Source organism: Topomyia yanbarensis, chromosome 1 (genome assembly GCF_030247195.1).
Source record: "Topomyia yanbarensis strain Yona2022 chromosome 1, ASM3024719v1, whole genome shotgun sequence".
NCBI classification, from domain to species: Eukaryota; Metazoa; Arthropoda; class Insecta; order Diptera; family Culicidae; genus Topomyia; species Topomyia yanbarensis.
Window position 1 is genome coordinate 188,795,862 of NC_080670.1, and position 13,294 is coordinate 188,809,155.

Genomic DNA, 13,294 nt, shown 5'->3' on the forward strand with positions numbered 1-13,294 from the left:
CCATCGCTTGCCGTTTGTGTGCAGTGTGATTTGGTAAGAATAAACATTACAAGCTGGGCGGGGAAATGACGAAAAAATGAACTACTTTTTCATAACCATAAAGAGGGCAAGCAAGGAAAATCAGAATATACTAGGAATTGTGACATCAAAAACTAATTAATCAGCTATGTATTAGGGTCTGTAAAAACTGTATCGGAAATGATGTAGGGTTGACATTAGCGCTGGTTGCCATCTGCTGGTGTCATCATGCTGGCAATCAGCATGCTACCAGCATATTGTAAACGCATGACATCTGCTGGTATCAGCTGCTGCCAAGCATGCTGGCACCAACAGATGGCAACCACCACTAATGTAAACTGGGCATAAGTTATGCCTAACATTTGCATTACACACATGTATTTAAGAAGGTTTTAATGTGCTCATCGCAGCATGTTATGTGCTTCACTACTTCCTTTCACTCGTTTACATTTTTTGTAGGTTTGAATTCTTCGTTTTCAAAACGTCAAACATAGAAAATTAAGGTGTGCGAGACGTCGACAAAGTGCTTTGGAATGCATCTATCGAGCTAAAAATCCACCAAAACAAGTTTAAGGAACACGGGTGAACTGGCAGGAAGAGGCTGAAAACCCGAATCTTCCAGGTGCATCAAAAAGTGGCATTTCTAATCAGGAAGAATAAATATCGATACGTGTTTTGGCTGATAAAGCGAGAAACAAGCGTCGGAAAGATCCAACGTATCAAGAAACACGGAACAGCCTAAAAACCTGTCAAAATTAAAAAGTGTTCGCCAAACCAAATGTAGAATATAAGACACCTGCTGCAACAAGGGTCCGGTAGTCGCGAGTTTGCAGGGACTGAATGTATACTTTTTGATGGACGGCGAGACCTTCCACAATACTGCACTACCGACATAGGAAAGGATGTAAGCGTCGTATCTAGGTCGATCCAAATGCAGAAATTCAGTTAAAAGGTGCTGACATGGCAAGCAATATGTTCCTGCGGTATGAAATCTACCATTTTTAACACCATCTATAAATGCGGAAATCAATCGATCTGAGTGTCCACAGGAAAGGTTGCCTTTATATGAGAAGCGTGGCAGCCCTCCACTGGTTTTCGGCGGGTTTGGCGTTCGCACACTGCGTTAAAACATTTCTCAATCGACCATTGTCCAACTAAAAAGCATCTGAATGTCAAAATCCTATGTTAAATTTACTTTGACAATCACTCTGACAATTATTAGAGATGAGAATTGATACAATTACACTACTAACATCTCCTTTGGAGAGTTTTTGACATCTGTCAGTCGGTCCAACTAACGAATCAAATTCGTTTGTTGGACAGAGATGTGGCCCAACCAGCGAATCACGACTGTATACTAATAATATTTTTTCGAATGTGCTGTGTTTTTGGCTTTCTCATATTTCGTTTCATTTATGTCTTCGCCATTCCACGCACGATTGTTACATCTATTGTCTCTCTCTAATCTATTGTAGTAATAAGTAATGTAGTAATAAGTAATGTAGTAATAAGCCCAGGTAATCTTTATTGAGTTAATGTATAATTAACGTGTTGTTTCTTTTTTTGTTGCTTCTTTCAAAGCAGGACGCAAAAGGACACGAATATGCGAACGAAATACAATATAAATCCCCTCGCGATTAAGCGAACGTCCACAATTAACGTACAAACGCTCGCGTCTTTCGCGACAATACAAACTCGGTCGTAAACGCGATTACTCACAAATACCAACGCCCCCGATCTCAAAATCACGTCCTGGAGATTAAGTCAACGTGGTAGGTCTTATATGCGAACATACAAACGCCCGCTCTCGCACGATAATGAGACATACGAGGTGCATAAGCTTAAATCCGCTGTTTTTTGTCAAAAAATTGTATTTTTTATTGAGAACGCAAAAAATGTTTTTTTTTTTCAAAGTAATTGCCCTCACTAGCTATACATTTTCCCCATTTCTCGGTAATTTTTTTGTTTGTTTTTTTTTACCTCTGCCATTTTTTTACTTTTGCCAATTTCGGGCGTCTTTGTACGAATGGAAGTGCTGTTCTTCGGGCGCGTGACCCATCGACGAAAGCAGATGATAATCGGAAGGGGCCAGGTCTGGTGAATTAGCGGGGTGAGGTGGCACCACCCAGTTGAGTGTCTTCAAGTAGTTTTGGACCATTTTTGACTTGTGCGATAGGGGCTTCCCATATCTTTGTTCATAAACTAGCCTTTTTCACGCAAAGCACGGCGCAATTTGATTAATTATTGGGGTGAACGTTGGCAGTTTTAGTTTTTTTAAATTCTTTTTAAATATTTTTCTATATCGCACTGTCACTATAGGCCACTACGAGCATTAGATACGATTAGGCAGACGATTTCTTCAAATCATAGCAAACAATTTGAGCTTCCCGTATATGCTCTTTTGTTAACACAACCATAGACCTGATTACGCAAGGAAAAATGTAAGTTGTCATATGAAATCACTGATGATGTGCAATGATTAATGTAAACAGGTGTCGAACTCACACAAAAAAGTATGACGTTTCTATAATAGCTATATGTGCTCAGTAACGCCATCTATGAGTAAACAGCAGATTCAAGCTTATACACCTGGTACTTGTCCACGTACGTGTACATTACTTATCTAGACAAGACAATAAGCCTCAGGGCGCCATAATTGTGGACCATAGTGAGATGGGGCTGCTTTCTTCCTTGATTTGAACCGTATGCTCAAAATTAAATATCAGAATCACGACTCGCACAAACATTTAAAAGCTGGACCGTATTCTCACTTTACGGTTTGCACAAAAATTCAAAGCGAATATGTAAGCGGTTACACGGATATATAAACGAAGTTATACACGTACGTATAGGCGACGCGATCAAACCCGTTAACATACAAACGCTCGAGTCCTGCGCGGTAATTCAGCCCTGGTGACAAACTAGAAGGTGCAATTGCGATTATCCATGCAGAACCACGCCTGCGATCTGGTAAACATAAAACACCCTTGTGATCAAGTGAACGGTTTAACACCAAACTTTTTCCCGTAATTCACGTGAGCATGTTCATGTTCTATCTCTTTCCTTCAAGCGTTATTGTTGGCGTCCGCTATGCGGTGAAATATGTAACTCGTTTTTCTTGCAGGACGTCACGCAGGACATTGTTCCACGTGGAGTTCTGTGTGAAATTCCGTGCGAAGTTCTGTGCGAAATTTCGCTCGATATTCCGTGCGAAATTCTGCACAGAATTTCGAGCAAAATTCCGCGTGAAATTCCGAGCGAAACTTCCTGCGAAATTTCCAGCGAGATTCCGTGCGAAATTCCGAGCGAAATCTCAAGGGAAATTCAGTTCGAAATCACATGCGAAATTCCGGAAATTCAGCGTAAAATTCCGTACCAAATTCCGAGCGAAATTTCGTGCAAAATCCGCGCAATATTCAACACGAAATTCCGCGCAGAGTTCTTTGCAAAATTCAGTGCGGAGTACTATGCGAAATTCCTGCGGAGTTCTGTGCGAGATTCCGCGCGGAGTTCGGTGTGAAATTCCGTGTGGAGTTCCGTGCAAAATTCCGCGCAAAATTCCGAGCGAAATTCCATGCGAAATTCCGAGCGAGATTCCGTGCGAAATTCCGTGCGAAATTATATGAGAAATTCCGAACGAAATTCCGTTCAAAATTCAGCGCGAAACTACGTGCGAAATCCGCGCAATATTCCTCACGAAATTCCGCGCAGAGTTCAGTGCGGAGTTCTGTGCGAAATTCCGTTCGAAATTCCGAGCGAAATTCCACACTAAATCCCGTGCAAATTTTCGTGCGAAACTTCGCACGAAACTGCGTGTGAAATTCCGCACGAAATTCTGAGCGAAATTCTGTTCCAAATTCTTCGCGAAATTCCGTGCTAAATTCTGAAATTCCGTGCGAAATTCATGACGAAATTCCGTGCGAAATCCGCGTAATATTCCACACGAAGTTCCACGCAGAGTTCTGTACGAAATTCCGCGTGAAATTCTTCGCAAAATTCCAAACGAAATTCCGAGCGAAATTTCGTTCGAAATTTCGTGCGAAATCCGGGTGAAATTCCGAAATTCATTGCTGAATTTCGTGTGAAATTCAGCGCGAAATTCCACAGGAATTTTAGTGCGAAATTCCGTGTGAAATTCTGTGCAGAGTTTTGTGCGAGATTCCGTGAAAAATTCCGTGCGAAGTTCTGTGCGGAATTGTGCGAAATTCCGTACTAAATTATGTGCGAAATCTGCGCAATATTCCACACGAAATTTCGCGCAGAGTTATGTGCAAAATTCCGTGTGGAGTTCTTTGCGAAATACAGCGCGAAATTCTGTTCATAATTCCTCGCAAAATTCCGAGCGAAATTCCGTGCGAAATTACATGCGAATTTCCGGGCTAAATTCTTAAATTCGATACTAAATTCCGTGCAAAATTCTGAGCGAAACGCAGCACGAAATTCCGCACGAATCTCCGTGCGAAATTCCGTGTGAAATTCCGCACGCAGTTCGGTGCGAAATTCCTCGCGGAATTCTGTGCAGAGTTTTGTGTGAGATTCCGTGAAAAATTCCGCGCGAAGTTCTGTGCAAAATTCAGCGCAAAATTCTGTGCGAAATTCTGCGGAGTTTTGTGTGAAATTCCGTGCGGAGTTCTGCACGAGATTCCTCGCGAAATTCCGTGCTAAATTCCGTACGAAATTCCGTGCAAATTTCCATGCGAAACTTCGCGCGAAATTCCATGTGAAATTTCGCGCGAAATTCTGAGCAAAATTTCGCGTTGACAGATGACGATAAAATTGCTAAGGAAAATTTTGTCTAAAACAATCAAAACTAACAAACAACCTTCGACATCTGTAACTAAACCACAGATAATCGGCACACCAACAATTTTTGCGTCAAGAATCTCCAAACCAACATCCAGCGCAACTAGCTAAGTAATATAGAGAAAAGTAGACGACTATCTTATCATCAACACCTAACATTGGCAATCAGTTGTGAATAAGCTAACCGTAACTGGTAGAAAGCTGGTAGAATCGTACAGATAACGTTTCGACATTACCGATAACATCCCATCGATAATAAAGGTACGCAATATCGCTCTTCATCGACTGTAAGGGTGCCCTCGACAATACTGCCTTCGATTCGATTCAACGTGCTGCTAAATCAAAGTAGTGAACTATGAGAATTATTAGAGACCGTCCTCAAGGCGGAGTGCTCCTGCGAAATTTCCAGCGAGATTCCGTGCGAAATTCCGAGCGAAATCTCAAGGGAAATTCAGTTCGAAATCACATGCGAAATTCCGGAAATTCAGCGTAAAATTCCGTACCAAATTCCGAGCGAAATTTCGTGCAAAATCCGCGCAATATTCAACACGAAATTCCGCGCAGAGTTCTTTGCAAAATTCAGTGCGGAGTACTATGCGAAATTCCTGCGGAGTTCTGTGCGAGATTCCGCGCGGAGTTCGGTGTGAAATTCCGTGTGGAGTTCCGTGCAAAATTCCGCGCAAAATTCCGAGCGAAATTCCATGCGAAATTCCGAGCGAGATTCCGTGCGAAATTCCGTGCGAAATTATATGAGAAATTCCGAACGAAATTCCGTTCAAAATTCAGCGCGAAACTACGTGCGAAATCCGCGCAATATTCCTCACGAAATTCCGCGCAGAGTTCAGTGCGGAGTTCTGTGCGAAATTCCGTTCGAAATTCCGAGCGAAATTCCACACTAAATCCCGTGCAAATTTTCGTGCGAAACTTCGCACGAAACTGCGTGTGAAATTCCGCACGAAATTCTGAGCGAAATTCTGTTCCAAATTCTTCGCGAAATTCCGTGCTAAATTCTGAAATTCTGTGCGAAATTCATGACGAAATTCCGTGCGAAATCCGCGTAATATTCCACACGAAGTTCCACGCAGAGTTCTGTACGAAATTCCGCGTGAAATTCTTCGCAAAATTCCAAACGAAATTCCGAGCGAAATTTCGTTCGAAATTTCGTGCGAAATCCGGGTGAAATTCCGAAATTCATTGCTGAATTTCGTGTGAAATTCAGCGCGAAATTCCACAGGAATTTTAGTGCGAAATTCCGTGTGAAATTCTGTGCAGAGTTTTGTGCGAGATTCCGTGAAAAATTCCGTGCGAAGTTCTGTGCGGAATTGTGCGAAATTCCGTACTAAATTATGTGCGAAATCTGCGCAATATATATACACGAAATTTCGCGCAGAGTTATGTGCAAAATTCCGTGTGGAGTTCTTTGCGAAATACAGCGCGAAATTCTGTTCATAATTCCTCGCAAAATTCCGAGCGAAATTCCGTGCGAAATTACATGCGAATTTCCGGGCTAAATTCTTAAATTCGATACTAAATTCCGTGCAAAATTCTGAGCGAAACGCAGCACGAAATTCCGCACGAATCTCCGTGCGAAATTCCGTGTGAAATTCCGCACGCAGTTCGGTGCGAAATTCCTCGCGGAATTCTGTGCAGAGTTTTGTGTGAGATTCCGTGAAAAATTCCGCGCGAAGTTCTGTGCGAAATTCAGCGCAAAATTCTGTGCGAAATTCTGCGGAGTTTTGTGTGAAATTCCGTGCGGAGTTCTGCACGAGATTCCTCGCGAAATTCCGTGCTAAATTCCGTACGAAATTCCGTGCAAATTTCCATGCGAAACTTCGCGCGAAATTCCATGTGAAATTTCGCGCGAAATTCTGAGCAAAATTTCGCGTTGACAGATGACGATAAAATTGCTAAGGAAAATTTTGTCTAAAACAATCAAAACTAACAAACAACCTTCGACATCTGTAACTAAACCACAGATAATCGGCACACCAACAATTTTTGCGTCAAGAATCTCCAAACCAACATCCAGCGCAACTAGCTAAGTAATATAGAGAAAAGTAGACGACTATCTTATCATCAACACCTAACATTGGCAATCAGTTGTGAATAAGCTAACCGTAACTGGTAGAAAGCTGGTAGAATCGTACAGATAACGTTTCGACATTACCGATAACATCCCATCGATAATAAAGGTACGCAATATCGCTCTTCATCGACTGTAAGGGTGCCCTCGACAATACTGCCTTCGATTCGATTCAACGTGCTGCTAAATCAAAGTAGTGAACTATGAGAATTATTAGAGACCGTCCTCAAGGCGGAGTGCTGTCACCCCTTCTGTGGTCCCTGCTAGTAGACGGACTCCCGAATGAATTAGAAGGTTTGAGATTTGATCATGCGATGAAAATGCAAGTTATTGGGATTTCTTCTTGTAAATTGTCGAAAAACCCCATACAAACTTTTAACACGTTGGCGTTGGTTTTTAGGAGCTAGCGTCAATCCTGCGCTATGCTTAGTTCTGTCGCCAAGTTTATGTCGGATTCTGTTGAGAGGAACTCGAAACATCTCTGCAATAACTAATTCAAATTTAAGCTGTACGCCCATGAGGCGACAGGACACATTCAATAAAAATATTCACTATGGATGTTGTTCTACCTATTCCAACGCTGTTGCTGTTGCTACGTTGAATAGCTAGAACAAAATCCAAAGTTTTGTGGCTTGTATCCTGTCACTTCGTCTGCGTACAGCTTTAGAGCAAGCACACCTGGTGGGACTAGGAATCGACGTAGAGGTGGGCCGAGTGAGTTTTCAAAATCTCGTTTTTGTGGGCACTCTACATTCCTGTTTCAATCGAGTGGAGGACATTTGCGGGATGGATTTAGTAGCGGTGAACTTGTTTCAGTGCATGAAAGTCTATTTACGAACGAAGCCATCGATTCATGAATAGTGACGAATTGGTGCACGGCGCTAAATCGTGTAAATGAACATCAATTTTATCGTCATCCATATATGCAGGGATGGTTTAGGGTTTTATCGTCGTCGTATTGCATGTTGTTGTTCACAGTGAAATTTTCTGTTTCGGTTAAACTACTGAACGTTATCAGTACCACATTCCGCGTGTGATAGAAATGAATATGGAACACTTCAGCAAAGTTTGTTTATAAAATATTTTCCATTTTGTAGAGGTATTAGTTTGGTGATTATTGCCCCTGTAGATGAGAAGTAGGTTTTTATTTCCCCATTCATGCATATAAAAATACTTTTTTCAGTAAATTTGTAGGGTGTGCAATAAGAAACAACTTTTGCGAAGAAAATATATGTTTATCTGTTGATGTTAATGGACATTTGTGGAGTTTTCTAAATGACTTTTTAAAAACGACAGTTTACGATGGTTTTCTAGAATTTCAAAACGTTCTAGGATTTCTTTTCCGGCATAGGAAAATACATAATTTTTGTCAAGAAAATTTATGTATCTCCTACATTTGTTGAGTCATCGAAAGTTTCAGTCCCAAACAGTCATAATTTTGGTATAAAAAACCTAATCTACAAATTCCGACAGATAAACTCTCATACATATGAATCTGTGATTAAAGCACTATAAAATCCAAGCATAATTTTTCATCACAGTTTTTTCAATGCCAAAACATAGGTTCAAAAACAACTACAAAACGCTATTATTGAATCATACATAAATTTATCACGTCAATGTCAATTAAAATAAACAGATGCACATTTTAGTTTCTTCAGCAAAGTTGTTTCTTATTACACGTCGTACAATTTTTCTAAATAAAGTAAATATTTATATGCATAAATGAGTAAACAAATCATGCTTCTAATATTTAGGGGTGATCAACAAACTAATAGCTCTACAATATATTTTACAAACAAACTTTATTGAAGACACGATAACCTAAAATAGACTTTTCGTGGTCAACACAATTGTAATCACGTTTTTGCCTATTAACAAGCACTGTGCAGTGTATAAGTAACAAAGAGGCATGCGTAGGATTTCTTCGCTTAATCTGTTGTGAACAAGCGAAGCATTTTGCAGCTTGTCTGTACGAGATGAGAAGGTAGACTACGCTTTGTAAATCTTTTAAATGCAATGCTGAAAAGCGTCATTCAAATGCATGTTGTTTATTTTTACATATTTTTGATTTATATACAAAATATAATACTGATTCAATATGGTAAGTTCTCTATGGTGTAGCCCTCCTGTTCCCATTGAATGTATATTCGAATCGAATTCACAAATTTAAACTGTAATTGGCACTATCAGTTTCAAACAAGTTGAAGATTTCATCGCTCGTTCCTTTTATAGGACTTCTATATACCGTCTATGATACAGCAGATATGTCGAACGTCCACACGAATATCACCGATTTGGAAGTAGGTTCAGTACGTTTCTGCATCTGAGTGTTTCCAACTTTCCGCAATTCGGGCGAAAGCCATGCAAAGAAATACTGCTTCGTTCCAGCAAAGTGTGAAAAATGACTTGAATCTTTGCAAATTCGAACAAATTATCCGAGCGAAATCGGTTTCCAGTTAAATATAGCCTTTAGCAGTTCGGGTTACTTCTGCACTGTAAATCGATAACTCATCCCATCTAGCGATATTTCTACTCTATACAGTACGCCCCCAGTCCAGTTGTAGCTTATTCCGATTTATTCCTCTTCCGATGGCTTTCCGGATTCTGCATTTTCACGATTCATCCGTTCAAGGTTGGTTTTGTTCTATTCTCGTATCCCAGATAAGGGGTGTATCCCATTTCCATGGGCAACATTATCAACAACAATTAAACGTGTATTTTAAAGCTTATGTTCGATTAGGGAGTGTTTACTTCGCGCTTCACCATAGAAATGTTTCAATTTAGAGACTGCACAAAAAATATTCATCAAAGCAAGCGCGTTTTATATTTCTCAATTGTTAACAGTGACATCGACAACTGTCTAATTGTTTATTTTTTCTCAATTGGCAGGACTACCCTGGAAACAATGTAGCGGTTCATCGATCTCCGGCTAGCAGTGAGTGTCTATAACTTAAACCAGAGGTGTTTTTTGACATTTCCTACAATTCTCCGAACAGTCATCGCCGGCACACATTCGTAAAGTGTCATTCAGTGCATTGGGTGTGAACAATACCATACACCCGCCGTTCTCGTACTGTAATGACCTTTGATGGTACGTTGAGCGAAAGCAATCAATCATCCCTGCGGCGCAGCGAGAATGCATCCCGGGAGAATAATCCCTCGCACTCGTCAGCGGCCCACGTGAACCATTCTGCCATAGTACCATTCAACAAGCAACAGGCACCGCCGCCGACGACGACGTCAGTCTCCGCCCAGGTCGGATCAACTCCTAGGCCGGCTTATCTGTACTACTGTTCGGACGATTCCGATACTGCTGCTGCTACTGCCGCGAACCGCGGCCAGTGTGACCAACCGAGGTCACCCCATCTGCTGCTGCGGCAAGTGAATTGGAATTTTTACACTGATTGCAAAGACGATCACCATCAGCCAAATCCAAGAAGAGGTCCACCAACAACAAGCCAGCGCCCGTCACCACCACCATCGTTGTCGTTTCCATTGCTACCGCAGACGGAGGAGGCGCTGAAACTTCTGCGGGAAATCGATGGCAATATTGCCGCTGAGGCGCGATTTGGCGATAATGGATTCGGTACCCTCCTACTGGTGAGTGCATTCGTGGGGGGAACTGTAGAATTCAATTTGGTCCATTTGGTAGTGGGGAGTGGATCCGATCCGATCGGGTAGATATTTAGAGTGAATCATATTCAGATTTTTACCAGTCAGAATGGCAGTCTTGTTCGTATTATTGAAACTGGCCCCATTTTTACAATAGTTTTTTATGTCAGGGTTCACATTATGAAACCAAACCGAAACGATTTTTTCATACAAACTTGTATACAAAACACCTTTCGTTTCGAGTGCCATGTTTTGGAAATGCTATTGCACAGAAATACAAACAAAATACAAAATTACAAAAACGCCAGAAAAAAATAAAAATAAAAGGCATAAAAATAGAAAAAAAAATGCAAAAATTCAAATGATAAAATTATCAAAAATTCCAAAATGCAAAAATTTAGAAATTCTAAAATTCGAAAATTTTAAAATTTTAAAATTCAAATATTAAAAAATTAGAAATTCAGAAATTCAAAACCTGGAAGAATTAATTATCAAAAATTTTAAAGATTCAAATATTCAAGAGCTCGAAAATTTAAAAAAATTAAGGATTCAAAAATTCATAAATCTAGTTCAACACTACAATCAGAGCTTGAAAAAATTGACATCCCTGCGTGAACTTGAAAGAAAACAATATTCAATTCATGCCCGTCGCGATGAATGAAATGTTTGGTTCGTTCTTCCTTCTTCATTCGTTCTCCCGACACAGCGCACTCAAGCTCGGACATGTTCGGTTTCAGAAGCAAACTGAATTTTGTTTCTATTCTATCTATGAGGGGAGGGATTTATTGAGCAAAGTGCACCAGATATAGATTACGAAGTTCACTCATGCTCGAAAGTGTAGAAGATGCAAGCTGCTGCCGTCAAACTGTCCACATAAAAACAAATAAGTGCTTTGGTTGGTGAAGGAATTTATATTTCTTCTGCACTTAAGCATTCGTTTCATGCATGAAATTTAAGTCAGTTGAAAAGTTAATGAATGAGAGAGGCGGTGAATCTGAATGTTGGTTTCGGTAAATACATGCAGAAATAAGTAGCTGATTTTGAAATTTCGCAGCACTGACTACAATAATATAAAACTGGAAAAGTACAAAAATACATCAAAACAAAAATTGCAAAATACAAAAAATCAAAAGCAAAAGTTTGAATTTTGTTTGAATTTGAAATCTTTGAATTTTTAATTCTTTAGATTGTTCAATTAAAACATTTGAATATTTAAATCTATGTGTTTAAAAATTCTAAAATATCCAAAGATTCATTTTTAGATTTCCACATTTTTAATTTCTTAATTTTTATATCTTTGAATTACTGAATTCTTCAATTTTTAAATCTTTAGACCCATTTAGAAATTCAATATTTCAGATCTATTGAAAGCCCTCCGTAACTTAAGGGTCATGAATGACAATGTAGACAAAACTGCTACAAGAAAATTGCTGCTGGGCAACACGGATCCAGCAAAGGTCACCCGAAAAGAATTTGATTGAGGCTATCACTTCGTTCCATCCCTTGCGAACAATATTCCAGCATTTTCCCCGACTGAAGGGGAAGGGGTCCTTAAGACAGCCATCTCCCTACTCCAACTGATTCTCGTAGAATTTGAAGTCTCTTCCGGTGACCACACCGTCGATCTCGACTTCCCGCGCCGGGAGACAGACACCCTAAAATGAGGTGCAACACGTTTTAAACTTTGTTTTAAAATTTTCAACTTTTGAAATTTCCAAATATTTAAATTTTTGTATTTTTAAATTCATGAATTTTTAATTTTTTTGTGCCTTGGAATTTAAAATTTTAATGTTTTTTTTTGTATTTTGCAATTTAAAATTTTAATATGTTTCAAAATACTAAAATTCCAAATTTTTTAGATAATTTAAATCCCAAATTTTTATTTTCATGACCATCAAATACTAAAATTTAAAATTTCTAATCGGTATGTTTTTAATTTTCAAATTCTTAGGAATTTTCTCTTTAAATTCAAAATTTTCAGATTTTTAAACTTAACTATTTTTAAATATTAAACGTTCCACAATTTTAAGGCATTAAAATTTTCAAATTTTGATTCTTCTTTTTTTAATGGCGAAATTTTTCAATTTTCATATTCTTAATTTTTTTAATTTTTTATGTTTTGGATTTATTTAAATTTCTTGATTAAATTTTGAAATTCATAAAATTTAAAATTTTTCAGTTCAAATATTTCCAATTTTTTTGTAATTTCTAGCTTTTCCGATGTTTTAAATTTTTAGATACTAAAATACTAATTTTTCAATTTCAATATACTTAAATTTCCAAAGGTTTGAATTTTTAAACAATTAAAATTTTTAAAGTCTAATATCTTTCAGTTTTTAAATTCTTGATTCTAATTTTTTTAGTTACGAATTTTGAATTTTTATGTTTTTTTAGATTTCTAATCTTTTAAATTTTTATCAATTTTTATTCTTAGAAAAAATTTTAAGCGTTTAAATTTTAAATACTTAAGTTTTAATTTTTTTTCAACATTTAATTTTTTTAATTTTTTTACTTTTTAAATATTTAGACTTGTAGTTTTTTATGTTTTCATTTTTTCAAAACTTAAACCCTCTAAATTTTATTTTTTTCTTATTTTTGGAGCCTTAACCTTTCAAGTTCCAAAATTTTAGACACTAATTATTGAATCTTCAAATCATTAAGTTTTTATGTTTTTAAATTTTCGATTCGCAATTTTTTTAATATTAAAATATTTAAATTTCTAAATCTCTAAATGTTCCAATTTTTAAATCTTTGTTTCAAAATTTTTGAATTTGA

The 13,294-nt window shown here is 38.3% G+C and overlaps 2 protein-coding genes across 3 annotated transcripts in view; one reads left to right on the plus strand and one right to left on the minus strand.

Moving 5' to 3' along the window:
* The window catches only part of LOC131684730 (uncharacterized), a 654,472-nt gene that overhangs the window by 252,999 nt on the left and 388,179 nt on the right, over positions 1-13,294 (minus strand). The gene's annotated exons all lie outside the window — the stretch shown is intronic.
* Positions 1-13,294, plus strand: part of LOC131684750 (uncharacterized) — a 130,910-nt gene that overhangs the window by 810 nt on the left and 116,806 nt on the right. The window contains exon 2 of the mRNA XM_058967881.1: positions 9,797-10,507. Coding sequence (XP_058823864.1) covers positions 9,986-10,507 — 522 coding nt within the window. The 5' untranslated portion in view covers positions 9,797-9,985. The remainder of the gene's footprint in view (positions 1-9,796; positions 10,508-13,294) is intronic.